This window comes from Neovison vison, chromosome 3 (assembly GCF_020171115.1).
Source record: "Neovison vison isolate M4711 chromosome 3, ASM_NN_V1, whole genome shotgun sequence".
Lineage (NCBI taxonomy): Eukaryota > Metazoa > Chordata > Mammalia > Carnivora > Mustelidae > Neogale > Neogale vison.
In genome coordinates, this window is record NC_058093.1 from 19,492,829 (window position 1) to 19,517,401 (window position 24,573).

The 24,573-nt window shown below is 42.0% G+C and overlaps 1 protein-coding gene across 2 annotated transcripts; it reads right to left on the reverse strand.

Moving 5' to 3' along the window:
• Positions 1 to 1,592: 1,592 nt before the first annotated feature.
• On the reverse strand, positions 1,593 to 23,606 carry C3H2orf80 (chromosome 3 C2orf80 homolog). Of its 2 annotated transcripts, XM_044241458.1 has the most exons (8): positions 23,477 to 23,592; positions 21,435 to 21,516; positions 19,108 to 19,190; positions 17,492 to 17,579; positions 16,751 to 16,822; positions 8,392 to 8,479; positions 7,976 to 8,097; positions 1,593 to 2,062 (listed from the first exon to the last, which is right to left on the reverse strand). In XM_044241458.1, the coding sequence occupies exons 1-8, from the start codon at positions 23,515 to 23,517 to the stop codon at positions 2,054 to 2,056; spliced, it is 585 nt and encodes a 194-aa protein (XP_044097393.1). In that variant the 5' UTR covers positions 23,518 to 23,592; the 3' UTR covers positions 1,593 to 2,053. The 2 variants fall into 2 exon arrangements, with proteins under 2 accessions (XP_044097393.1, XP_044097394.1); XM_044241459.1 differs by lacking the exon at positions 1,593 to 2,062 and having other exon boundaries at positions 7,882 to 8,097; positions 23,477 to 23,606.
• Positions 23,607 to 24,573: the final 967 nt, after the last annotated feature.

The following is a 24,573-nucleotide window of genomic DNA, read 5'->3' on the forward strand; positions in this document are numbered from 1 at the left end:
CTGCTGAGATGGGGTTGGTGGTTCCGTCTGGGGTGACTCGTGACACTCCTATGAGTCCCAGAAGGACGGGACGAAAAATCCTCTAATCGAGAGACAATTACATTTTCTAAATTACCTCCTCAGTGTGATATGGTTTTGCTACAAGGATTTCGTATATGTTTATGTAGGGGGAAAAGAAAAGATTAGAACGTTGGGTGAATACACCAAAATGTCAGTCACGGTTATCCATAAATGGCAGGATTATAGGTCTTTGTTTTACGTTTTTATTTCTCCTTTCTGTCGTTTTTGATTGCCTTAATTTTCGACCATAAATATATAGTACTTTCATGAGATGAAAAATAAACTCATTTTGTAAATGCATAACTCTGAGATCCTGGTGAAAAGCAATACATTTTGAAAATGAGTCTGTTTCATTTTGAGATTAAATGCTTCTCCTTGGACTAAAAATAAAGAGATTTCCCGAGACTTGGTGAGACTGTAGATCACATACAGGATCCTCCCCTTCCTCCCTCTCCCACCAGCTGTCTCCTAGGGCTGCCTTTTTTTTTTTCTTTTTTTTTAAGATTTTATTTATTTATTTGACAGAGAGACATCATAAGTAGGCAGAGAGAGAGGAGGAAGCAGGCTCCCTGCCAAGAAGAGAGCCCGATGCGGTACTCGATTCCAGGACCCTGGGATCATGACCTGAGCCGAAGGCAGAGGCTTAACCCACTGAGCCACCCAGGCACCCTAGGGCGGCTTTTTGTTTTCAAAACCAGCATCATGATTTGCCTGAGTTTTCCCTTCCTGGAGTGTCACTGTTTCACAGAGCCCAAGTGACGGCCTGAGGAGCTTTCTCCACTGCTGCTGTCCTACTGATTTCCAAGCATTCCTCAGCTACGCAGGGCTGCGGGAGGCCTGCAGTCCCCAGCTCATCTTTGTCATCCAAGTGTACGTAGGAGGATGGAGTCAAACACCATCATAGTTTGTGACCCATAGACGGCCCTGAAGGGGTACCCAGCCACCGCTATCATTCAGTGTTCATGATGCCATTTGTGAAAGTCGTTGGGCAGCATATGAAGCAGGTGTACAGCTGTCAAAAGGACAGACAGCAGTAGCCACAAAGAAAAAAATGTTCCCTCCCAATTAGCAGAGCTAGAGCACAGGAAACTGGGCAAAGTCCTCTGCTGCTAGACAGCATACCCAGGGTCAAGTCACAAGTCACCGATACATCCCCTTCCTCCCTCCTAGTGCTGCAGGCTTCCCGGTAAACCTCAGTTGCGGTCATAACCAAGCCCATGCGGAAAAGGCGTCCTCGGTCTCCCCAACCACAATGCCACATCAGGGTGCACCACCATTTCCAGCGAAAGCCAACAAACCAAACCCTTGATTTTGCACGTGTTGAAGACAAAACTGTTCTGCAGACAGGTGGCCCAGTGAAACCTTAAGAGAAGGTGTCATCTGTACTCACATTCACTTGGTCGAATTGCTGCTGTGTGTATTAACAAGCCAAACCACCTGCCTAATCAGCATTTTGGAAAGTGCTGAAAGACTAGCACATTTTCATTTTCCTAAGAGTCCTTCTATTTACTGAAAGAAAGCCTGCGCTCATGTTTCCTTTAATGCTTTATTGAAATGATTTTAAATGTTTCCATGTGAGAACGTAGGAAGGGCAATGAATGACAGATTCATTTTATTTCAGATCAAAACTTCTGGAAACTACCTCCAAGTCCTCCACTCCGCAGTATTCAGTGCTAAACATTTATGAAATGTGCTGCAGAGCCGGTCTGCTCTGACACAGAAATACGACATAGTCTCAAAATTCTCCAACCAGCAGTCTTCCAGTTACAATGAAGCAGCATAGGATATACACTTAACAACATCAACAACACACTAGAGCCACACAATTGGATTCTAAGAGAAGAAAGCCCAACATCCAAAGTAACACTTCAATAAGTTTTGTACCACAAGCTGACTATAAAGAAAAATGTGCTGGCTAGAGTTGCAGTGTTGGATGTTTCTTTTCCTCTCCCAGAGGCTTTATTATGAACTTCCATGGGGCAGTTCCAAGTTTCTAAGTGACCTGCAGGACAAAAAACCAAAAAACAAAACATTTTGGTATCAAGCCCGTCAATTTAACATGCACACAGACATTAACTCTCACTCTATAGAGACTTAAGGTCAAATATTAAATACTAAATTACTGGCAAAGGTGGATTAAAATACATGTCGGTACAAAAGAACTTCCATGGAATTGTTCTGAGAGGTTTGGAAATTGAGTTGTATTTCTCAACTAAATACAGTATATGATCTCACACTGCATCCTATACAGAAAGAAAAAAAATGTTTAACAAAGGACATTATTGGGTCAATTGGAAAAATTGGGACATAGATGGTAGTTCAAATAAAAGTATCCATGTTCAATTTTCTGAAGTTGATCATTATATTAAGGTTATTTAAGGAATGACTTTGTTCTCCGGAAATACACACTGAAATAAAGAGGGATATAGTGATAGGGAGGATGTAATTTGGATGGCTCAGAAAAAAAATTGTATCTATATACAGAAAGACAGAAAGAGGGACAGAGGCAGAAATAATGATGATGCTAATGGAGCAAAACACTAACAATTGGTGATTCTGAGTAAAAGGTGTCCTAGGGCTCTTTGCTATTCTTGCAACTTTCCTCCAAACTCAAAATTATTTCCAAATAGAAAAGCAAATAATAAAAGTTATATTTCTTTTGACTAACCATATCCACAGCTAATCATTTCTTTTTGCCCCTGAGCAGTTGTGTATTGTGCTTATGCCATTTTAGTTTGAAATGTTATATATTGCTTTGAATTTAAACTTGCATCACCCTCCTTCCATTTCTGATAGAGGGGTGTTGAACTCTGCAGCTATGATAGTGGAACCAGTCTTTGCATTTTTACCTCATGTAATTTTTACCTTACATTTTTACCTCATGTAATTTGATGCTCTGTTGTCCAGGACACACATGTTAAAGTTTGTATGTCTTCTTGGAGAATTGACCCCTTTATCAATTGTCTTTCTTTATCCCTGATCATTTTCCTGGCTTTGAAGTCAGCTCTGTCAGAAATTAGTAAACCTTATTCTTTCTTTTGATTTGGGCTGGTGTGAATCAAAACTTGTCTATCCATTTACCTTGAATCCATGTGTGTCTTTATATTTGAAGTAGGTGTCTTATAGACGACATATAATCAGGTCTTGTGTTTTGATCCACTCGGAGAATTCCTTTTTTCTTTTCTTCTTCATAATTTTATTATGAAAATTTTCATATAGAAATGTTGAAATATTCGTACAATGAAGGTACATGTGCCCACCACCTGGATTCTGTAGTTACAGTTTGGATTTCTTTCTCTCTGCTTACACTGTCCATCTAGTCTTGCATGCTACTTCATCCATTAGCATTCTTAACACTCTTAGTGTAATAAATCAAATTTGTTTCAAATTCCTGGTTTGATAGTGCTAACATCCCTGTCCTGTCTGTTTGCAATGCTTGCTCTTCTGTTTAAATTATGTTTTATGCATTTTAGTATGCCTTGTAATTCTTTCTTGATAGCTAGACATAATGTCCTGGGTAAAATGAACTCTCTAAATAGGTCTTTAGTGATGTGATGGGGGGCTGGTGAGGGAGGAGGGGAAGGGTTCTGTAGTCCTATTATTAGATCTCAGTCTTTGGTGAGCCTGTGCCTCTGGACTTGGAAATTCACAAGTGTTTCTCAATTTTTCTTCTTCTCCAGCTGGGACCAGATTACTAGATCTGACTGGAATGGGTATTTCCCTTCTTCTAGGTCGGTTGGGTTCCAATAAAATGTCAACAGGTTAGGCTATAGTTAACGAGTTGTCACTAAAGACAGGCCTTTTAAGAACAGAATTCTCTGTTGTATTTAAAAATGATTCCTCCCCCACCTTCCACTTCCACCCCTGCCCTCACTGCTGGAAAAGTGAAAGGAATTTTCTCCAATACTTACTGTGAGGATCTGGCAGAGCTCCTGCAGGTAAAACTCACAAAATTGTGGGTTTCCAGGAAGGACTGGGTCCCCCTGGAGTCTGGAGTATTTAACCCTTTGAGATGTCTGCACTGAGGTTCCTGTGATTTGCCAGTTGCTGTTAAGGGTTTCCTACTCCAGTACTGCACTCGTGGCAGCTTCTGCTTGTGAGCCTTTGCTCTGGAAAACCCTAACTCCCGATATCTGCCGGTCTCTCCAACCTTGGGGGGACAGAGGTTTGCCCTTTGACCCCTGTTTTCTCACCCTGTTCAGCTTTTTACTTGTTGGGATGAGTGGCAGTTTCTAAATTCTTTGCCCATGGAACTGGAAACCAGAATCTCTCAAATTACTCTCTCTCTGTGTCTTGTTCCATTCCATGATACCGTGACTTTGTCAGGAGGGTAGTCAAGGGAGCACTTGTATTATTTTTAGCCATGGTCCTGGTTCTTTTCTAAGCTGTTCCATATAGGTTAGCTCATTTGGTCCTTGTAACAACCTTATGAGATAGGTACTGTTAGAATCCTTTCTTTATAGATGACAAACGGAAGCAGAGATTCCCTTAACAATTCATGACAGTTATTAAATGGGAGAACCAAGAGTTAACTCTGGGCTGTGTGACTCCCAAGTTCTTTTTACCAGGGTATCTGTTTTCTAGCTCTTTGGTATGGCCCTGTCCATTTGGAATCCATTTCCTGGTAATGTGCTCAGTATCAACACTTTCCTAGGATATGGTGTTGCCCATATTCATTTTGACTAATAAATGGATTACTAGTATCAATACAGTACAAAAGAAATCCTGAAAACTATTTCACCAAATGCCTGGATTATTAAAAAAAAATTTCTCCCTTTCCTTTACTTGATGAAGTATTTCTGTGGCTGGAAATAAATAAAAAATTCTGAATGAGGCATTGTTTTATCTTGAGGTTGAAAAAAGTTGTTTACAAGCTAAAGGACATGATACAATATCCATAAAACATATGGGTAAGGAAAAGACTCAGAAGTTGAAATACATAAAATGAAAAACTTTTTCAAGCGATAAACTGTGAAAGTGTATTTTCCATACTTTTTTTGTTTGTTTGTTTTTGTTTTTTTTTAATTTTTAATTTTTTATAAACATATAATGTGTTTTTATCCCCAGGGGTACAGGTCTGTGAATCACCAGGTTTACACACTTCACAGCACTCACCACAGCTCATACCCTTCCCAATGTCCATAACCCCACCCCCCTTTCCCAACCCCCCTCCCCCCAGCAGCCCTCTTATTTAGGTGCACCTGGGTGGTTCAGTCAGGTAAGCATCTCCTTCAGGTCAGGTCAGGATCCCAGGGTCCTGCGGTGGAACCCGGTGTGGAGCTCCCTGCTCGGTGGGGAGTCTGCTTCTCCCTCTCCCTTTGTTCCTCTGCCTCTCTACCTGCTTGTACTTGTTCTCTCTTTCTTTTTAATAAATAAATAAAATCTTTACGAAATAAAAATAAGATATAAGATATATTTATTTTAGAGAAAGAACAAGTGTGAGTGTGCAAGTGGGGGGAGGGGCAGAGGAAGAGAATCTTCAAGCAGGCTCCCCACTGAGCATGGAGCCCGATATGGCGCTTGATCTCATGACCCATGAGATCACAACCTGAGCCTAAACCAAGAGTTGGATGCTTAACCAACTGAGCCACCCAAGCACCCCTTTTCCATCCATTTAGTAAAAATATTTTTCATTTTTCTAACAAATCACTAGGACACATGCACATATATTTATATGTACATGTACAACAAATATTTGAAGATCCCAAGAGATATTAACAGGGATCCAGGGTTGTGGGGAAGGGGGAATTCTTTTGTTTTTCAGTTTATATTTCCTGTTTTGTTTGAAATTTTTATCATAAACATGTATTACTATCATAATGTTTTAAGCTAATTTAAAAAAATACATGACTCAGAAGTTGGAAAAGATGCTAAAGCACACGAATGATAAAGAATGAACAAAAATCATAGATGTGCTTTCTGCTGTTTGGTTTTCAAGAAGAGGACTTTATGGGAAGGGCTCATCTCAAGGCCTGTCCCTATTGCAAAATGGACATTTATTCTTTGGACAGCCTAGGCTTACAGGCATTGATTAGGCTATAGAAATGGCTGGTCCTTAGAAATGAACTTCTCAATCAGTTTAGACAGAGCCCAGTGTATTGAGAGCCCTAAGGACCATTCTGCCAATTCACTTATCTACCATAATAACTGAACGGCCACTGCTTGCAAAGCACTTGATATACACGTGGGAAATAATAAAGAAATAAAAGAAATAAAAGACCCACTTCCATCAAGAAGCCAACAATCTTCATGGTTATGGAATAAAATATACAGCAAATGGAATTATATTTTCAAAATAAACAGACCAATGAGTCATCTTGAGAGCTGGATTTTCAGTATGTAGGATGCACAGATGGGTCTCCCCACCATTTTAAAAAAAGATTTTGTATATTTATTTGACAGAGAAAGACAGAGACTACCAGTAGGCAGAGAGGCAGGCAGAGAGAGCGGGGGAAGCAACTCCCCGGTGAGCAGAGAGCCCGATGCGGGACTCGATCCCAGGATCCTGAGATCACGACCTAAGCTGGAGGCCGAAGCTTAACCCACTGAGCCACTCAGGGGCCCTGAGAATATAGTAAAGATTTTCTGATAGTGGTGCTGTTATGTTACTAGATTAACACTTATTAAAACTCAAATGTGAAAAAAAAAATTCAGGTTGTTCCTAAAGCATTTGCTATGATAAGGTTACATTTCTCACCAGTTGACTGTTTGCCTCTAAAACCTGAATGAATCCTGGGCTTTACATGGTCCAGTCTATTCAGAGATTCACATTAAAAAAATGCACAGTGCAGCAACCAGACTAGATAGTAACAAATTTTGATTTTCACTTGCGTTTAACTTTCACTTGTGTTTCTAAAAGCAAGAGTAATCCATAGCCCAGTGTAGCAAGTTTCAAAATTCCCTTTTCCCTTTTCCCTGGCCCACAGCCTCTGATTCAACAAAGTCCTAAAATACCCCAGCCGGCCAGCTGTACCACTAATCTGATTCTCCCTTCTCTCAGCTTGTATTGTGTTCATTAACTTGGTCTCCTGATGTCTCTTTAAATTTCCTTTTCACTTTGCACATTAAAGTAGAGGGTCCAGGGCTGGAAGGGCCAAGAACTCTCCTGCCTTTCTCCTTTGTCTCCAGCCCTGGGCATCCCTAGCCATTCTCTGAATTCTGCAGCACAAATGTGCCAGGAATCAGATGGCCAGGGCGGCAGCAGCAGACACTCAAGCAGGCAAGAATAAAATTTCATTAGTGAGAAAGGGACTGCGAAGAGAAACCTTTAGGACACAGACATTCGTGTAAATCTCCTTGACACACTTACTTGAATCAAAGAATAACACCTGATTAACTGATGCATAGAACATCTCAGAGGCTAAAAGATAATCATGGTTTGCATTTATTTAGGGTTTACTCTGCACCGAGCCCTCACCTAATCTCTTAAAAAGCATAATCCCTGGTATTTATCCTGACAACCTGGAGAGGAGGTACCTTTATGTTTCCCACTTTGTAGAGGAGGAAACTAAGGCACAGAGAAGTGACACAGTCTGCCTGAAGTCACACAGCTGGGACGCAGTGGCTTTATTTGGATTCAGACCCACAGCGTCGAACTCCAAAGGCTAGACTTTTTTTTTTTTAAGATTTTTATTTGTTTATTTGACAGACAGAGATCACAAGTAGACAGAGAGGCAGGCAGAGAGAGAGAGAGAGAGAGAGAGAGAGAGAGAGATAAGCAGGCTCCCTACTGAGCAGAGAATCCGATGCGGGACTCGATCCCAGGACCCTGGGATCATGACCTGAGCCGAAGGCAGCGGCTTAACCCACTGAGCCACCCAGGCTCCCCAAAGGCCAGACTTTTAACCACAATATCAGTAAAGTATTCTCCAAACCCTTGGTATCAGTTTGGTCCAATTTACATATTTAGACCTACTTTGTTCCTTGGCTGGGTGTCCAACGGTACATTTTTTGATGATTTCCACACTGTGGCATTTGATTCCCTTGCAGAGCGGCTGGTGGCATTTTTATTTGTCGTTCCCCTTCTTAACTTGACACCTGGAGACACATGTGGTAACCATGAGCATATAAAAAAACTTTTTTAAAAATGAGCCCTCCCACAGTTTTAGATCCTTCCCTTCTAGAGTGCCTTGCTCCCGTCACTAAAGGTCTGAGAAGTAAGACGTCTCTGGTCTCTATAATGAAGGGAAATTAAGTCCTGAATCCTTCTGGTTTGCTTTTCCTTTATTCAGCCGGCCAGAGAAATATTATTGCCGTAACAACTTTGACCTTACTTTCTGCGTTTAATTCTTAGCTAAATTTCCCTAAGCAGGTGGAAGTAAAGAGGCTCACTCTGCTTGCGGGCGTATTCTGCTGCGTGGGGCGCAGTTAACATGGCAAAGGGATGCAGGGAGAGGCGGAGAGGTGGAGCTCGGGGAACCTGGAAGGAAAACAGTCCTAGTTGTAACAGCTGCGCGTGCTCTGTGCTGTAAACTCCTGCTACTTAGAGCACTTGGTCGGTTGAACCAACCCATGGTCCTTAACACCAAGCACCTGCCGGAAAGACACACATTTCACACGGCACGCACGTTCATATTCCGTCTTATGCTCCCACTCTTGGTCTCCTTTGTCCAAAATGCCCTTTCACTCACGGATGCTCTTCATAGTGTTGTCTTATACCTGGGATAACCATTTGCTCCTTTTCTGCCTAGAGGCTCCTACTTTTCCTTTGAGATGTAGCTCAAATACCACCTTTTCTGAGAAACCTGCCCTGTGTCTCCCCACGCCTCGCCCCTGCTCTCCTCTGCTGGTACCCCACACCCCCACCTTACCTCAAGGCAGAATTACAGATTCACTCATCTGGGGTCTCAAAGCATGCGCTCACATAGAGCAACTCCAGTGTGCTGTGGTTAGTTATAACCCACTGTCTGCCGCACTGGAAATTTCTTCAAGATTAGGACTGTCTCTTCGTTCACGCCTTCCTTCGACAAGTTCTCAGTGAGCACCTTCTATGGGCACCCCTGTGTCCGGAGCTGTGGTCACTCAGACAGACAAGGCTCCTGCCCTTCTGGAGCGGAGTGAGGAAACGCAAATGATAAATCATGCACTGTGGTAAGTTTAATAAACAAAAGAAGATGGTGTGCTCGCAAGTGCCTGGATAGCCACCACTGCACACAGCCAGAGAAAGCCTCTAGAAAGAGGCAGTGCATCCGCTGAGGTTTCCAGAATGAGCAGCCGCCGGTTAGGGGAAGAGCTGGAGAGAACTGCTCCAGGCAGAGGGAACAAGAAGGTCTTTTTGGAATAACCTGTGTTTCCAGACACAGAAAGGAAGCCAGGGTGACTAGAGCAGAGCAAGCAAGGTGAAATTATAGATGGGCTGAGAGGGAGGCAGGGGCCGGATCATCTGGGTCCTTGTTGGCCATGGTACGGAGCTCCACGTTATTCCAGGACTCAGGGGAGGCCACTGCAATATTTTTAAGCTGTAGTGTGACAAGGTCTGATTTAGGTTCTTAAAAAGATTGCTCTGGCTGCTCTGTAGAGAATGGGTTGGAGTGTGGAAGTAAGGAGCTCAGTTAGCTAATTGAACCTTCTCTCTCCAGTGCATTAGAGAGTGCCTAGTACATAGGAGGGCCCCAGGTGTCATTGACTCGTTGAATGACTACCATCCTAGTCAAGCAATAGTGGTTAACAGCATAGACTTTAGTGTCAAACGCTGTATGTGAGCACAGGCTGCACCATCTATCTATAAGATGTGTGACCTTGGCATGTCACCTAACTCCTCTATGTGTGACCTTGGGCATGTCACCTAACTCCTCTCTGCCTGTTTCTTCATGTGATAACAATACTACTGGTAATGACCTTATAGGGTTGTGGTAGGAATTAAAGTTAGCATATGTAAAGTACTTAGAATAGTGGTTGGCACATCGTACAATATATTGCTTTTGAAATTAATGATAATAATGATTATTTGTTGATAATAATAATTATTGATATTTGTCATCATCATCACCATCATCGTCATCTTCCTCCCTGCCTCACCCCTCTCTCTGTGTAGAGTGACCCGTGGAATAACTTGGGCACCATTTCCTTTACAGGATCCTCCTTGGAAATAACAAATCAGATAACCAATAACAAATGACTAATCAGAGCCAGGAGGCCTGAAGTAATTAGCATCCCTCTTCAAGATCAATCGTTTTCTGCTTTCTCACTGAGAGAGATTCAAGCTTTATATTTACAGATGCTCTGGTTCCTTATCTCCTGGGGAAGACAGAACCCGATGATTTCAAAGGTCACATCCAGCTCAAATATTCTGTGAGTCCTAATAATCTGATGGCTCATGCAAGAAGTTCCTGTAGCTTTCTGTGTGGTATATATGAGATACTATTCTCAAAGTAGGATAAAAATAAAATCCTAAACCTAGAGTTGATCATACATTCTTTTTATTACTTTAAAGCTACTTACTAATACTATCTTTGTGTCAATAGAGATTATTACAATAGTTATTTCTTGATTCATATTCACATTAAGTGCCAGATTCAGTCCAAAGCAACTCAACAAAAATTTCTTCTAACTGGAGGTGGGAAGAGAGAGAGAAGATGGGGATGTGTCATATAGGAACTTGCCCAAGAAATGACCTGGGTACATCATTGAGGGATGAGGTATAGATTTCTTTTTCTATTTGCGAGAGCATGAGTGGGGAGAGGGACAGAGGAAGAGGAAGAAGCAGGCTCCTCACTGAACAAGGAGCCCAATTCAGGCATGGCTTGATCTCAGGACTCCAGGATCATGACCTGAGCTGAAAGCAGATGCTTAACCAGTGGAGCCCCCCAGGCACCCCAAGGCATGAAGAGCATAGCCAGTAATTTTTATCTGCCTTTCAGCCTGAGCAGTAACTTATTAAAATGTCATTTGGTATCACTGAGACAGAAGGTGGAGAATTTGAAATTCTCCACCAATGTCAAAACAATTGAACATATGCTTATGACAACCCTATTTTCCAAAGCAAAAGCAGGGCACGTGGTCTGGAAAGACAGCTTGTACTGTCCAAGAAGTTTTTCAGATGTGGTTGGGTTGGTGCCACATCATATTTTCTAAACATGTTAATGTTTGTGAAGAGAGAGGACACATTTCAAATAGGAAGAGAACTGGCAAATCTAGGAATTGATTGATTATATCCTGTAGCAGCTTTTTAAAAAAATTGAGGCTCTGTGGAAATTAAGAAAAGAAGAAGGAAAAGGAGAAGAAGAAGAAAACAAGAAGAGGGGCACCTGGGTGGCTCAGTGGGTTAAGCCGCTGCCTTCGGCTCAGGTCATGATCTCAGAGTCCTGGGATCGAGTCCCGCATCGGGCTCTCTGCTCAGCAGGGGGCCTGCTTCCCTTCCTCTCTCTCTGCCTGCCTCTCTGCCTACTTGTGACCTCTCTCTGTCAAATAAATGAATAAAAAAATCTTTAAAAAAAAAAAAAGAAAAAAGAAAACAAGAAGAAAGAAAGACTCAACAACAACGACAAAAGTGGACAGAAGACTTTAGCAGGCACTTCGCAGAAGAAAAAACAGAGAAATAGTTTTTCATTGGTAACCAGAGGAACGTGATTAAGACCGTGGCCGCCTAACAGACTGACAAACTGAAGAAGCCTGAAAATAGCAGGTGTTGGTAGCAGGCAGATGATCTCATGGCAAGCGGCAGTGTACATTGGTGCGACCCTTTTGGAAAACGGCTCGGCTTTATGTAGAATTGGAGATGATGCCCATGTGTCTGAAGGCACGGGCGTGGCATCTCTGACGTAATGATGGCGCAGTTTCACGCCTCGGCCCCACAGAAACTCTTTCACTTTCACATGAAGAGACATACAGCTGAAGTCATCCAGATGTCGAAAACGGAAGAATATATAAAGACATTGTGGTGCAGTCTTACAGCGGAACGCTACCTAGAGTGAAAATAAACTATATTGACCACAAGGATGAATTTGTGCAATGTAGTGTTGAATGACAAAAGAAAGCCATGGAGTAAAACGTTTGCTTCATTTGTAAAGATTGCCGCTTATATTACTAGTATCAAGTTCAAAGAACATGCAAAACTGAACAGTATGTTGGTGAGACATGCGTACGTGGTAAAGCTAGAAAAAAAGACAAGGAAATGATAAACCGTGATTGCGGATAGTATAAATGTGAGGCAGCAGGGAGGGGAGAGGTTGGAGAGGAGGCCCGGAGAGGTCCCAAACTGTTGACACTGTTCTATTTCATCCCTTTGGTGGATTTGTTGTTGTTTGGTTTTGTACTTTAAACATATATTGGATAGCATTGAACAGAAATAGAGAGACAGTCTACAGAAAGAAAGACTTCAAAGGTAACTCGATGTCAATAAAAACGAATCTATCAATAATCACTCTCAATGTGAATGGCCTAAATGCGCCCATAAAACGGCACAGGGTTGCAGATTGGATAAAACGACAGGACCCATCCATATGCTGTCTACAAGAGACCCATTTTGAACCTAAAGATACACGCAGACTGAAAGTGAAGGGTTGGAGAAGCATCTTTCATGCCAATGGGCCTCAAAAGAAGGCTGGGGTAGCGATTCTGATATCAGATAAATTAGACTTTAAACTAAAGACTGTAGTCAGAGATACAGAAAGACACTACATAAACCTATATTGTAAGGATTCGTTGGGACAGAATGGATTTCGAAAGCATGGTTTCCATCTCCCATCATGAAGATCTGCCAATACTGAACTTTTGTTTCAACCTAATGGGTCCCTCTCCTTATCTTGAAAATGCTTTTTCATTTCTCTACCCTTCAGGCTCAGTCAGCCTCCTCCAAGAAGGGAAGACACTCGGCAGCTTATTATAGTAAGTGCCTGGAGACCAGGGCTGTAGAGGGTGTGTGGGGGGAAGATGGGCCTCTTTCAGGGAGACCCGGCTGCTGTCACTGGACTCCTGTGGATGGGAGACGGGCATGGAGGTGGGTTTGGAAATAAGATCACCGATGTTGAAGGCTCCCTGCCCTGGGCCAGCACCAGGCACCTGACACGTGTGGTCTCACTGAATGATCAGAAGGACCTAGTCCAGTTTGCTAAGTGTAATCATGCATATTTACACATAGGGAAATTGGGAACCAGACAAGTTAAATAACTTATCCGAGGCCACACAGCTAGCAAGTGGAGGGGCTGGGACCGGACATTAATCTGTCTGCCTCTGAAGAGCCTGCCTTGGAGTTGGGATAGAGTTAAATGATGGCCAGTCGGACTTTGGGGTGTGGCTGCAGCAGGAGAGAAGGAGTAGACGTTCTGATGGTCTCCAGCCACTTCTCCTTTGTCTTTCTCCTCTCTCAGTTACACTAACTTTTCCTCTCTCTGCTTCCCTTTCCCTTTTTCCTCTTTGACAAATGGAACTGAAGAATATTTTTATTGCTTTCTTACTGTGTTGAGGGCAGATTTATGCTCTTTTTCTTCAGCTATTTTATATTTATTTGAAGCGAACTGTAAACACCATCTTTTGTGTGAGACCCTTGGTTGATTTTTTTTTTCCCCCTATAGGTCCAGGGTCCTGAGCAGAAAAACGGCTCATCAAATAATAGCTCCCTATCAGGAGCAGAACCTTTGGGTTATAGAATTAGTAAGCAATACTGGGCTCATGATGCCTTTCTGTCACCAGGTGGCAGCAAATACTCCCGTTGAAAGCCATCAAGCCTAAGCACAACCCGTATTATATCGCGTAGCCAATTCTAGCGGCCAGAACTTCTCCATAATCTAATTAGTATTCTACAGGGCTTTAAGCTGTTGCTTAGGAGACATTTTCTCCAAAGGAATCAAAGTTCATTCAGATATATGCAGCAATTAGAGAAGAATCTTTGTCAATAACATCTTTTGAATAACCTCATCTTCTGGTTAAAACAGTTTTTTGAAATTATCTTGAACTTTGAAAGACTGTTTTAAAATAGCTCTTACAATTTAGTCTTTGAAAGGCTAAATTTCCATTGAGAGGTTCTACTAATGTCTTGTCTTAGATGTGGAGGAGGTCCCTGAACTGAGCAGATGCTTTGCCTCCATAGAAAGGCCTGGGCTGGCATTCTTGAAGACTCGTGACGGCCACACGGGTAGATGATGCTTAGGCTCTTGCATTTGTAGCTCAAATGGTATCGTACCCTTTGTGACAATTCGGTGTCTAAAGGCAGAGCTTATATTGTGTTGGTGATATATAAGGACACTTGATGAACAATTTAATTATTTAAGGCAGTGGTTCTCAACCAGCTGTGATTTTGTTTCTTAAGGGACATTTGGCAAAGTTGAGAGACATTTTTGGTTGTCACACTGCGGGGGAAGCTATTGGCATCTAAAGGGTAGAGGCCAGTGATGTTGCTAAACATCCCACAAAGCCCAGGACAGCCTCTGGCTCCACCCCCACACACAACCAAAGGATTATCTGGACTGAAATGCTGGGGGAAAAACCTTGATTTATGAGAATATAGAGGAAATCAGATATTCAAATCCCAAGTACCAGAACTTTAACTATAGTTACTGTTTTGGTGTTACCATGTGCCAACCACGAATATTGGTACTAATTCACCTCATTTCCCACAACAATCCCATTTTCTGGTCCCTGTTTTTATGATGAAATCAAGGGTGGGGGAATTTGGAAGACTTGCTCAGGATTCCGCTGCTCAGAGTTGGTTCAAAGCCAGGCAGGCCCCCTTCAGAAATCTCATGTTGAACCCTTACCCCATGCTGCCTTCCAGATACAAACCAGTAAATGAGCTGATGGTCATGTCGTATAACAATGTACAAACGCAGTTATTTGAAGGAAAACTCCCTCCATGACCATATTATCTACTTCCCTTTGGAGCTGGTCATCATGTAGTCCGTGTGCACATCTGGGCTTTTTGGGTTTGGTCACTGATGTGAGAATAGAGACTGCGCATAACCAAACAGGGAATGTGCTGAATAAAGTCTCTTTACTGGTTAAGTGAAAGACTGATGGATGGATAGAAATGGGCTAGCCCACCTCCAAACAGCATGGCTTCCTCTAATGGCCCTTTAAAATGAACTTGGCTGCTTGGTTACATGGCCTGAGCTACTTGGACACCCATGTTTGCAAACCTTCTTGATTGAGAACCCAACCAAGACTTGAAGTGTTCATAGGGCCACCCCCCCCACTGCCCAGCCACGAGGATGTGATTTTCCATATTTGCCCTTTGACCAGGTAAGTTCAGGCCAAACAATCAGTGCCAGATGCCTGCCCTAGTCATTCCCAGGCACCAGAAGATGTGGAAAAACACAATGGCTGAACCAGAAGGGGTTGGGCTGAAATATTTGTGTGTATATGTTGCGGGGGAGGGTTGTGGGAAGGTGGAAAGAGGGTAGTCTGGAAAGGAGAAAGCTGCAGAAAAAACCAGCAGGAATGAAGCATTATGGTTTGCTTGCTATCTAAGGAACTAAAAGATCTGGGCTTTCTTTAAAAGCCAAGGACAGCTTGGTATCTGAGGAGCGCTGGGCCTGGGGGTGCTTATATCTCAACTAAGGCAGAATGTCAGCTCCAGCACAAGATAGAAGACCCACTAGAAAAGTTATCTTGTCTGACTTGCTCACCATGATATCCCCTGCACCTATAACTGTATTGAATGCATGAATAAAGTTGAAATTAGGGTGATCTGAGGAAAGGTGCTGATGTCCTCTCTGTTTAAGGGACCTTGAGTCTCAGGACGAGACGGATTAAGGTGATGAGACAGTTGGATTCAAAGTTTCAACACTTCTTGTAAATGCCTGACTCTTAGCCTTGACCTGGTGACCTCTCGATTTTTATATGACCCCGCTGGTCACTATATGGTGTATGGGTAAAAGAACAAGGGGGGGGGGCAGGCATTTTTGTAGTCATAGTCCTGCCCCTGCTCTGGCCTTCCTGCCGAGTTGTGGTAGGACATCAAAAGTGACCGTGTGAGCAGAAGGCTGGGTGTGAGGCTGTGGATTCTCTGCATACCACTCCTGCTCTACCCTGCTTTCCTCTTCCCTTTTCTAGAGGTACCTAAAGGTAAACTGATTGGTAGTTCACCTCTAAATACCAGCCTGTATTTAATGTTTACTTAATATGCGTATGTTCATAAATAGCAAAACTGAGCTGGCTGTAAAGATCATTAAGAATACTAAATAAAAAAATTTTTTTTTAGATCGGTATATGGAAAGTCAAAGAGGGAAAAGGCCCTAGGGCTTGGTGGAACTCACGTCATTGGACTTCTGATAGTTGCTGCTTCTACTGCTGTGATTGAAGGGACTGTCACAGCAAGGAGAAGGGTGGCAGCAGCGAGCTACAGAATTTGTCACAAGATTGACCCTTGCAGGTCTTGTCCTAGTGCGAAATGTTCTAGTACATCATGCAAGAGGAGTGCTTGGACTTGCCAAACCTACATTACCAAATGTGTAAGTGAGAAATTCTGTTCCCCAGAAACAGAGGCAGATTCTAGACTCTAAGCCTGGTGCCCCACTTACTGTCTCTACTCAGCCTTACGCAAAATATGGTTGTTATTCCTACCACTGCCCTCACGTAGGGAAATCCTTTTACAAAGATTTGTTATTCGAGTGAGATAGGGCTACATCTGGTTTTGCATATTTTGATTAAAAAACTGTTGTTTCATGCAGTTGAAAAGGTTAAAAATACATTATAAATTTATAAAATACATTTTCTCTAAAAATTCTTTTTATTGATAGTCTTGGATCACCCCTACCTTTGTAGCCCTAGAATTGGTAGAAGAATCAGCTCCATACATTTTAAAGACTTCTTCAATTGGGATACTGTTCTGTTAAAACAAACAAACAAACAAATAAAAGAAACAATAGCACCAACAAATGCATTATCATATCATTTTTTTTTTACATTATGAAACAAAGTAATTATACCTCTGGTATGTCTAGTATCATGCCTGGATAGCATGGACATTAATAAATAAATTCTGAACAAATGGATAAGTCAGAGTCTCTAGTATCTAATTATGTATGTCTTTCATTCTGGGTTTTTTTTTTTTTTGCCTTTTATTTTATTTTATTTTTATTTTTAAAGGTTTTATTTATTTATTTGACAGAGAGAGGCACAGCGAGAGAGGGAACGCAGCAGAGGGAGTCGGAGAGGGAGAAGCAGGCTTCCTGCCTAGCAGAGAGCCCGATGTGGAGTTTGATCCCAGGACCCTGCGATCATGACCTGAGCCGAAGGCAGACGCTTAACGACTAAGCCACCCAGGCACCCGTTTTTTTGTCTTTTAAGTAAATGTTTTAACAATACCATATAGAAGTCAAAGACTTTTTATTATATCTTAAAAACTGAAACATTTAATATTAGTAAATCCTAAGCATTTTGAAAGATCAGTTGAAAAAGAAAATAAATATGCATTAATGTAAAAATGCACATAATAAATATAAAATCTCCATGTTTTAAACTATTAACACTATTCAAATAGCGTTCTTTTCCTTACCATTAGGATTCCAGCATAAGATGATAAAATCATTGCTTCTCTTTCTTTCCGGTTTGGATATACAGGTCTGTCATGAAATGGCATTTTCCTAAGGGGGAATATCAATAGATAACAGTAGAAGGTTTACTTTTGTTCTTTTTGACACCTGGTAAGCTTATGACAATAATAATAATCCATCATTAATCTCCAATGGGCCATGTGTTATGCACTTGTTTACAAACCTGAGGTGTTTAGTCTGACATTGGTAAAGTACATACTTTGAATTCTGAATCTTCCAACAATGGGGATGAATTTGCCTTCATCTATCCATCTTTTCACAGCTCTGGAACATTGACCACTATGGTGGGCAGTCATGGTTTTGCCAACTTGTATCCTCCTCCCCTTCTTGTGGCAGAGCTCTCCCTTCCTGCTGGGGGGAACTGCTTTACCCACTGTAAGCTCATCTGCTCCTAAGGGAAGCCAAGAACACCCCTAGATTCCAAGGGTAGAAAACACAGAGTGGACTAAGTTAGTCAGAGTACTCTATTCCCCCCAACCTCCACCTCTGGACAAGTTAGGAGCCCAGGCACAATGAAGACACAATTCTACGATTTTTTTTTTTCTTAATCTATTCTCCTATGGACTCAGTATTGTGATAAAATGAGTTAAAATTAAGAATAATGTCCATCATTGTGTGGCTCAGTTGGTTAAGCATCTGACTGCTGATTTCAGCTCAGGTCAGGATCTCAGGGTCCTGAGATAAAGTCCTGAGACTGAGCCTTGCACCAGGCTCTGTGCTGAGTGCGGAGTCTGCTTGGGATTCTCTCTCTCTCTCCCCCTTTGCCCTTCTTACCACACTCATGCATGCTCTCTCTCTCTCAAAAAAAAAAAAAAAATCCACACAGAGTAAATAGTCCAGAAGTAAATCCTGATGACATGATTTGAGTTTTGAATCAAGCCATGCCTAACATAGACCTACCCCTGGACTTTTCAAATAAAGTTAATAAATCCCTACTTCCCTCCAATTTGGGGGTGTGTTTAAGTCTGTTCAAGCTGGATTTTCTGCTTATTACAACTAAACCTTAATTGATACAGCTATCCGGGACAAAGTATGTGTCCTAAGGAGATGGAACAGAAGAAGGAACTGGCCTCTGAGATGAAGCTATTAAATCCTGGCCTCATTAGTTCACACTTATTCTTACCAACTGAGTGAGTCTGCCCAGCAGATAATCCTGGAAAGGATTCGAACAGTTGTAGGTCAAATAGCTCAGCTCAGGGATATTTCTAGTTAAATGTTTAAGAAATCGTGTTTGATAGTTCTTTGAAAACGACTGCAGACTGACCATTTTAAAAAATCATGGCACACACACAATAAAGCAATAACATATTTAAGATACAACATTATGTGTGAGAAAGATCATTGGACAGAAACCAATCGGCAGAGACACAAACTCTGTAAACACGTCTATGTTGACAGCTGTGAGGTTTCTTCAGGTGCCGCGCTGGTGAGGCATACTCATCCTGCAGTGTTTCAAATCAGAGTGCCTCCGGTAGAAGATGCCAGACAGAAGATTTCTCTATTGCTACTCATAGTCATACATTAAGAAAAAGAAGAAGAAAAAACCATTTGAACTCACACTTTTTCCCACTCGAGCCAAGTTAAGTCTTCTGAGTGATCCAGCCATTGCAAAGCGACATTGATGGCCAAATCATAGTGTGCCTGGAAGCAGGAAGCAGAGACAGAAGGGGAGGGGCTTAGACGTTGGCCGGAGCACCCCCTGGACCCAATGACAATGGCATTGCTAAGCTTAGTCTACTCTTTTGTCATGTCCACTGTGTGAGGATCATCCACTATGTCCAGTAACCCAACCCTCAGACAGATTATTGAGAGATCTTCAGTCATTAAGTTTTCCTCTCACTAGGGCCATTTTTAATTTTCTGGTTCATGGTGACAGGAAAAGAAAGGATTGATTCTTGGAAAGAAACTAGGAATGGGGCAGTATGTGGATGGCTCAGTAGGTTAAGTGTCTGCTTTTGGGTCAGATCATGATCCCAGGGTCTTGGGATGGAGCCCTGTCTTGCTCCCTGCTCAGTGGGGAGTCTACTTCTCCTTCTCACTTTGTCCCCTCCTCCCATTCATTCTCTCTCTCTCTCAAATAAATAAAATCTTAAGAAAACAAACCTAGGAGTCAGGGAATCTAGATTAAAATCTAGATATTGCCAACAACTCACAGTATAACTTTGGATAAGAAACTGATGTTCTCAGGGCCTCAGAAATGAAGGTGAGGGAAGAGGGCCACAGAGAATGATTTTCAATTCTGTGAGCAGAAAGTCAGGAATGTGCTTCCAGGAGCACAGGGGAGTGAGGGGGAGATTAGGAGGCTTTTGAGGGGAGCTCCTGTTGGAGCTGGGGCTTGGAGGACAGGACAAGGAGAATTTCTGTAGATGGAGAAGGATGTCCTGGGTGGAGGGGCCAGCGTGAGTAAAGGACTGGAGGTAGACCCAAATGAGTGGCTTGCCGAGAGTTTTGTATACAGTAAAAGCTGAGGACCAATTCGAATGTTCATTCCTATCCCACTGACCATCTTTCTGGTAAGTTCTAAGCATATTTACCTTGTCCTTGTCAAAATCCCTTCTCTCCTCTCTATCCCCACCTCCAGAAAAGGGAAGGTTAGTTTTGTCTTGGAGGTTTTAGAAGGGTTCTAAGGTGCTAACATTTTCTGTACAATGTACAGTTGACCCTTGAACACCCAGGGGCTAGAAGCACTGATGCCTGCAACCTAAATTCCTTTTATAACTTTTGACTCTCCCAAAACTTAACTACTAACAGCCTGCTGTTCACTAGGAGCCTTACCCATAACATAAACTGTTGATTAATACATAATGTATATGTTATATATATATATATATATATATATATATATATAATATATTGCATTCTTAAAATAAAGTAAGCTAGAGAAAAGAAACCATTATTAAGAAAATAATAAGAGAAAATACATTTATAGTACTGTACTGTATTTATAAAAAAAATTCCACATATAAGTGGACCCATACAGTCCAAATCCATGTTTTCAAAGGTCAACTGTACTTATTTCTTTCAATGACTAAACCAAACTAGAGTGTGAACAACAACAAAAAGAACTGTGGTCAGTGGTTGAAACCTAATCCAAAGGTTGGATCCTGGACCAGCTGCCTTGGCATCACCTGTTTGCTCATCACAAGTGCAAATTCCAGCCCCATCCCTACCTCCCAAATCAAATAAGACCTCATTAAAGCTTGAGAAGCACGTATTTAATTGATTTAGTTTCTCCATTTAACATGTGCAGGGAGAAGCACTTGAGAATCCCAAGGCTGAACTCCCAAGGCTGAGCTCCAGGGAGGTCAGACAGGGAGAGGGGGAGGGGCAGGGAGCGAACCCTCCTCCTTAGTGCAAGAGGAGTAAACAGGTAAGCATAAAAAAGCTGAGGGTTTCCTAATTTCTTTTGAATCAGATCTTTACATTTCTTCCTTAATGTCCGTGAAGTGAACTTCCATTACCTAACATGAATCTGAGTTTCAACGTGAATAATGATGAGGGATTTTAAGATAATTCAATTCTGTGGTTTTCTCCATGAATGCAAATGGTAAAAAAAAAAACAAAAGAAAACATTTATCATAGTAGAGAACTACAGAAGTCATTTTGTCAAAAAAATTTTAACATCTTGTACCTAACATGTAACCTTGCACCCTAAGAGAGAAAGAGCAAATAGCAGAAATCTCATGACTTTTATTTTCTCATTCCTTTTGCTTTCAGTGTAATGAGCTGAGAAGACTATGTGGAGGGCCCTAGGATGAGAAGATGAGAAAGAGACCTTCTGGGAGGATCGAGATTAGCCTTGTTCATGATCTACATCAGATCCTTGTTCCGTCCCCTGAACACAAAGAACACAAATGTGACTTGCATGGGCATGCCTTTCTTTACCATATCATCTAGAAAGGTGAGTTGCCTTCTTCCTTTTGGGTCAAATTCATTTTCCCGAAGTCTGATGCCAATATAATCTCCCCTTAAAAGCAAGAGAGCAGCATTGAACCATTGGGCATGAGCGAGGATCTCCATTTGCAGAAGAGCCTTCTTCCCAGTCCCTCCCTCCTCCACCAAAATACAAAGTCACTGGTGGTTCTGGTAGCTCAACTGATACTCATTTTTATTTAAATAGCAATCCTGCAATGGTATAGGTTTAAAACATCTAACCACTATGAACTTCAATCATGTTTATCTAAAAATAAATACTCACGTGGTCGGTACAGAATCGATAGGAAAGCAGAGGGGGCATGACACGTCCCACACTCAGAAAAGATTTTGCAAAAAAACAAAAGGATCGAGACCCACTGTTTAAAACGAAGATTCCTTTGTTGCCCATGTTAAACTCAGGCAGAATGACCAAAGTTGAAAAATTCCAGCTATATGATGTTCTGTACAGATGTATTCTCTTACCCTAAGGCCTTCCCCCCCCCCCGTTAGAATGCAAATACCCTGAGGAGGAGTTATGCATAAAAACATACCAGGAAGTCCACTTTAGTGTGTTCTGTGGAATCCTTTCCTAGAGCCCCTGGCAGGAGAATAGACAGGGGGCTACCCCAGGGGGAAGGCAGGAAGAGGAAGAGGGATCCGATAAAGAAAAAAGGATTCTGGGTCCCCAGGGTCCATCTGCACAGATCAACCCTTGGACAAAAGGCCGGTTCTGTTTTCAAGGTCTTTACCATGCACTTTGGGCAAGCCATTGCCAGGGTGGAGGGGCTGGGGGCTGGGGGAGTCAGTTTGTATCTGTTTCCCAAAAGCTCTTCTGAGTCATTAAACTAAGATCAATAAAAATTCTCAGGTTTTGCTTTCTAATCCCAAGATACTCTATTTAAAGTAGCTTAAATGTATTCTTTGGATATAAAATAATTCCAATTCTATGTGGAGGAATTGACATTTTCTGATAACATTTTTAAAAACTATTATATCAGCCTCCAAACACATACATGTAAATATGTGTAAAGTCACACATGTTTTATTCCAGCATTTCTTAAGGACTTAGTAAAAAATAATTATCATAGTAGGCAGAGAAAATACATTTGATGGGAACTGTGAGAAGGTCTTTGATAAAAAGGACATTATTGTTGTGCCTATAATGTATAAGAAATAGTCTTTCCCCTGCTTTTTTATGTGCTCTGTGATTTTCACCAACCTCTTAAAAAAGTACCAAGTCACAGAAAAGCTACCACAGGGGCGCCTGGGTGGCTCAGTGGGTTAAGGCCTCTGACTTCTGCTCAGGTCATGATCTTAGGGTTCTGGGATCGAGCCCCGCATCGGGCTCTCTGCTCAGCGGGGAGCCTGCTTCCTCCTCTCTCCCTGCCTGTCTCTCTGCCTACTTGTAATCTCTGTCTATTAAATAAATAAATAAATAAATAAAATCTTTTAAAAAAAAGAAAGAAAACTACCACAGGAGAAAAAAAATTTTTTTCAGGGGAAAACTTGACATCTCTTTTGATTTTTATTTTTTATTTTTTTAAAATTTCAGATGTCAAGAAAAAGGAGACGAATTATTTAGTCAGTAAGACTGACAATAATAGAGGCAGAGGCTGCAGTTGAAATGCTGGGCCCCTGGGTACGGTCTGCAGAAATCTCTGCTGTATCTTTTTACCAGCAGGGCCCTTTTAAAGGCATATCCTGACCGGTCCAGGCAGCCGGCTGGGCTGGGGGCTCAGCTGTTCGGCTCTAGAATGGGGATGCCTCCAAAATGCATGATCCTGGCAGAAACATCCTCCCAAAAGAGTCAGCATCCTCTTTGCTCCACATGCGAGGCCTCTCAGGCAGGAGGCAGAGGCTACATCCTCTGGCTTTCTCCTACAGCGCAGGAATAGATTCTTCCTCAGATTTTTACCCGCCCCCATCTCTGGCCAATATCCAGACTATCTATGACCTGAAACCCACCAAAGGCCAATTGTAATAAACAAAAGTTTATTCTCAATCATACTTACAGGAGCTTTTTAATTTCCTTCTTTAGGAGCTTTCTCTCCATGATTAAAGTCTTGTCCAGCTGAGCAGGTATCTGTAGCTTACACTGCACCTGATATCCTCGGGGAAGACCCAGCCTCTCTGAGCTATAAGCTACAGCAGCAAATCAGAGAGAATTTGAGTTAGGGATGCTATCACTCCAAATACCAGTCATGGAGTCCCAGGTTCTGGAAGGGATCCGGGATGTGCAAAGCTCAGACCTCTTATCTAGCAGGTGAGACCAGGTGAGAATTAAACCAGCTGGGGGAGGGGTGAGAAGGTAGTGCACTGTACCTTGAGTTTGTCTGACACCCCTTATTCTTTCCAAGTTTCGCAACTTGCAATAAATTAGCAAGTCAAACAGTCATGGCTCATGTAAGCGAGACTATTAGGACAGAAGCATCCAAATATGCTGTGATCTGAGTATGTGAGTTCTGTGTGCATTCAACAGTGACTCCCAGTGAATCTACCTTGGCACAATGGCTAATAATGGAATTTTCTGTAGAATCCTGTACAACTTCCTGGGGTCAGAAGGTTCTGGAAAGAACATGTCACCATGGAAAATACAAAGCCATGTCTTCAATTCGTACCCCCACATTGAACCAGAAATTGGAATTTAGGTAATGGGGTCAAAAGGGGTTTGAAGTCACAAAAAGGAGTTTATGAAAAAAAAAATCATTGCTTTTCAACAGGGTGCCCAGTAAGGGTATAAGTAGGTTATCAACTATGTCTGCAATGTTTTCTTCCTGAAACAAGAACAAAAGCAAATTGTGATGGTTGATTTTATATGTCAACTTGGCTAGGCCACTGTGCCCAAATATTTGGTCAAAAATTATGCCGGGTGTTTCTGTGAAGGTGTTTTTTTGGATGAGATTGACATTTAAATCGGTGAACTTTGAGTAGGGCATATCACCCCTTTTATGTGGGCGGGCTTCATCCAATTACTTGAGGGCTTGAATAGAAGAAAGATCGACTTTTTCCAAGCAAGAAGGAATTCTGCCAGGAGAACCCCATCCTGAGTCTCCAGCCTGCCAGCTTACCCCTTCCAATTTTTGGACAGGCCAAGGCACTGCAATCTTGT

What these genes read in the sequence shown, in the direction of transcription:
- C3H2orf80 (XM_044241459.1), bottom strand. Translation starts at nt 23,517, where the DNA reads ATGGAGAGAAAGCTCCTAAAGAAGGAAATTAAAAAGCTCCT. An exon ending in AAGGAAATTAAAAAGCTCCT is followed by an intron (nt 21,517 to 23,476) that starts GTAAGTATGATT and finishes CTTGCTTTTAAG; the next exon opens with GGGAGATTATATTGGCATCA. An exon ending in TCACCTTTCTAGATGATATG is followed by an intron (nt 19,191 to 21,434) that starts GTAAAGAAAGGC and finishes TCCTGCTTCCAG; the next exon opens with GCACACTATGATTTGGCCAT.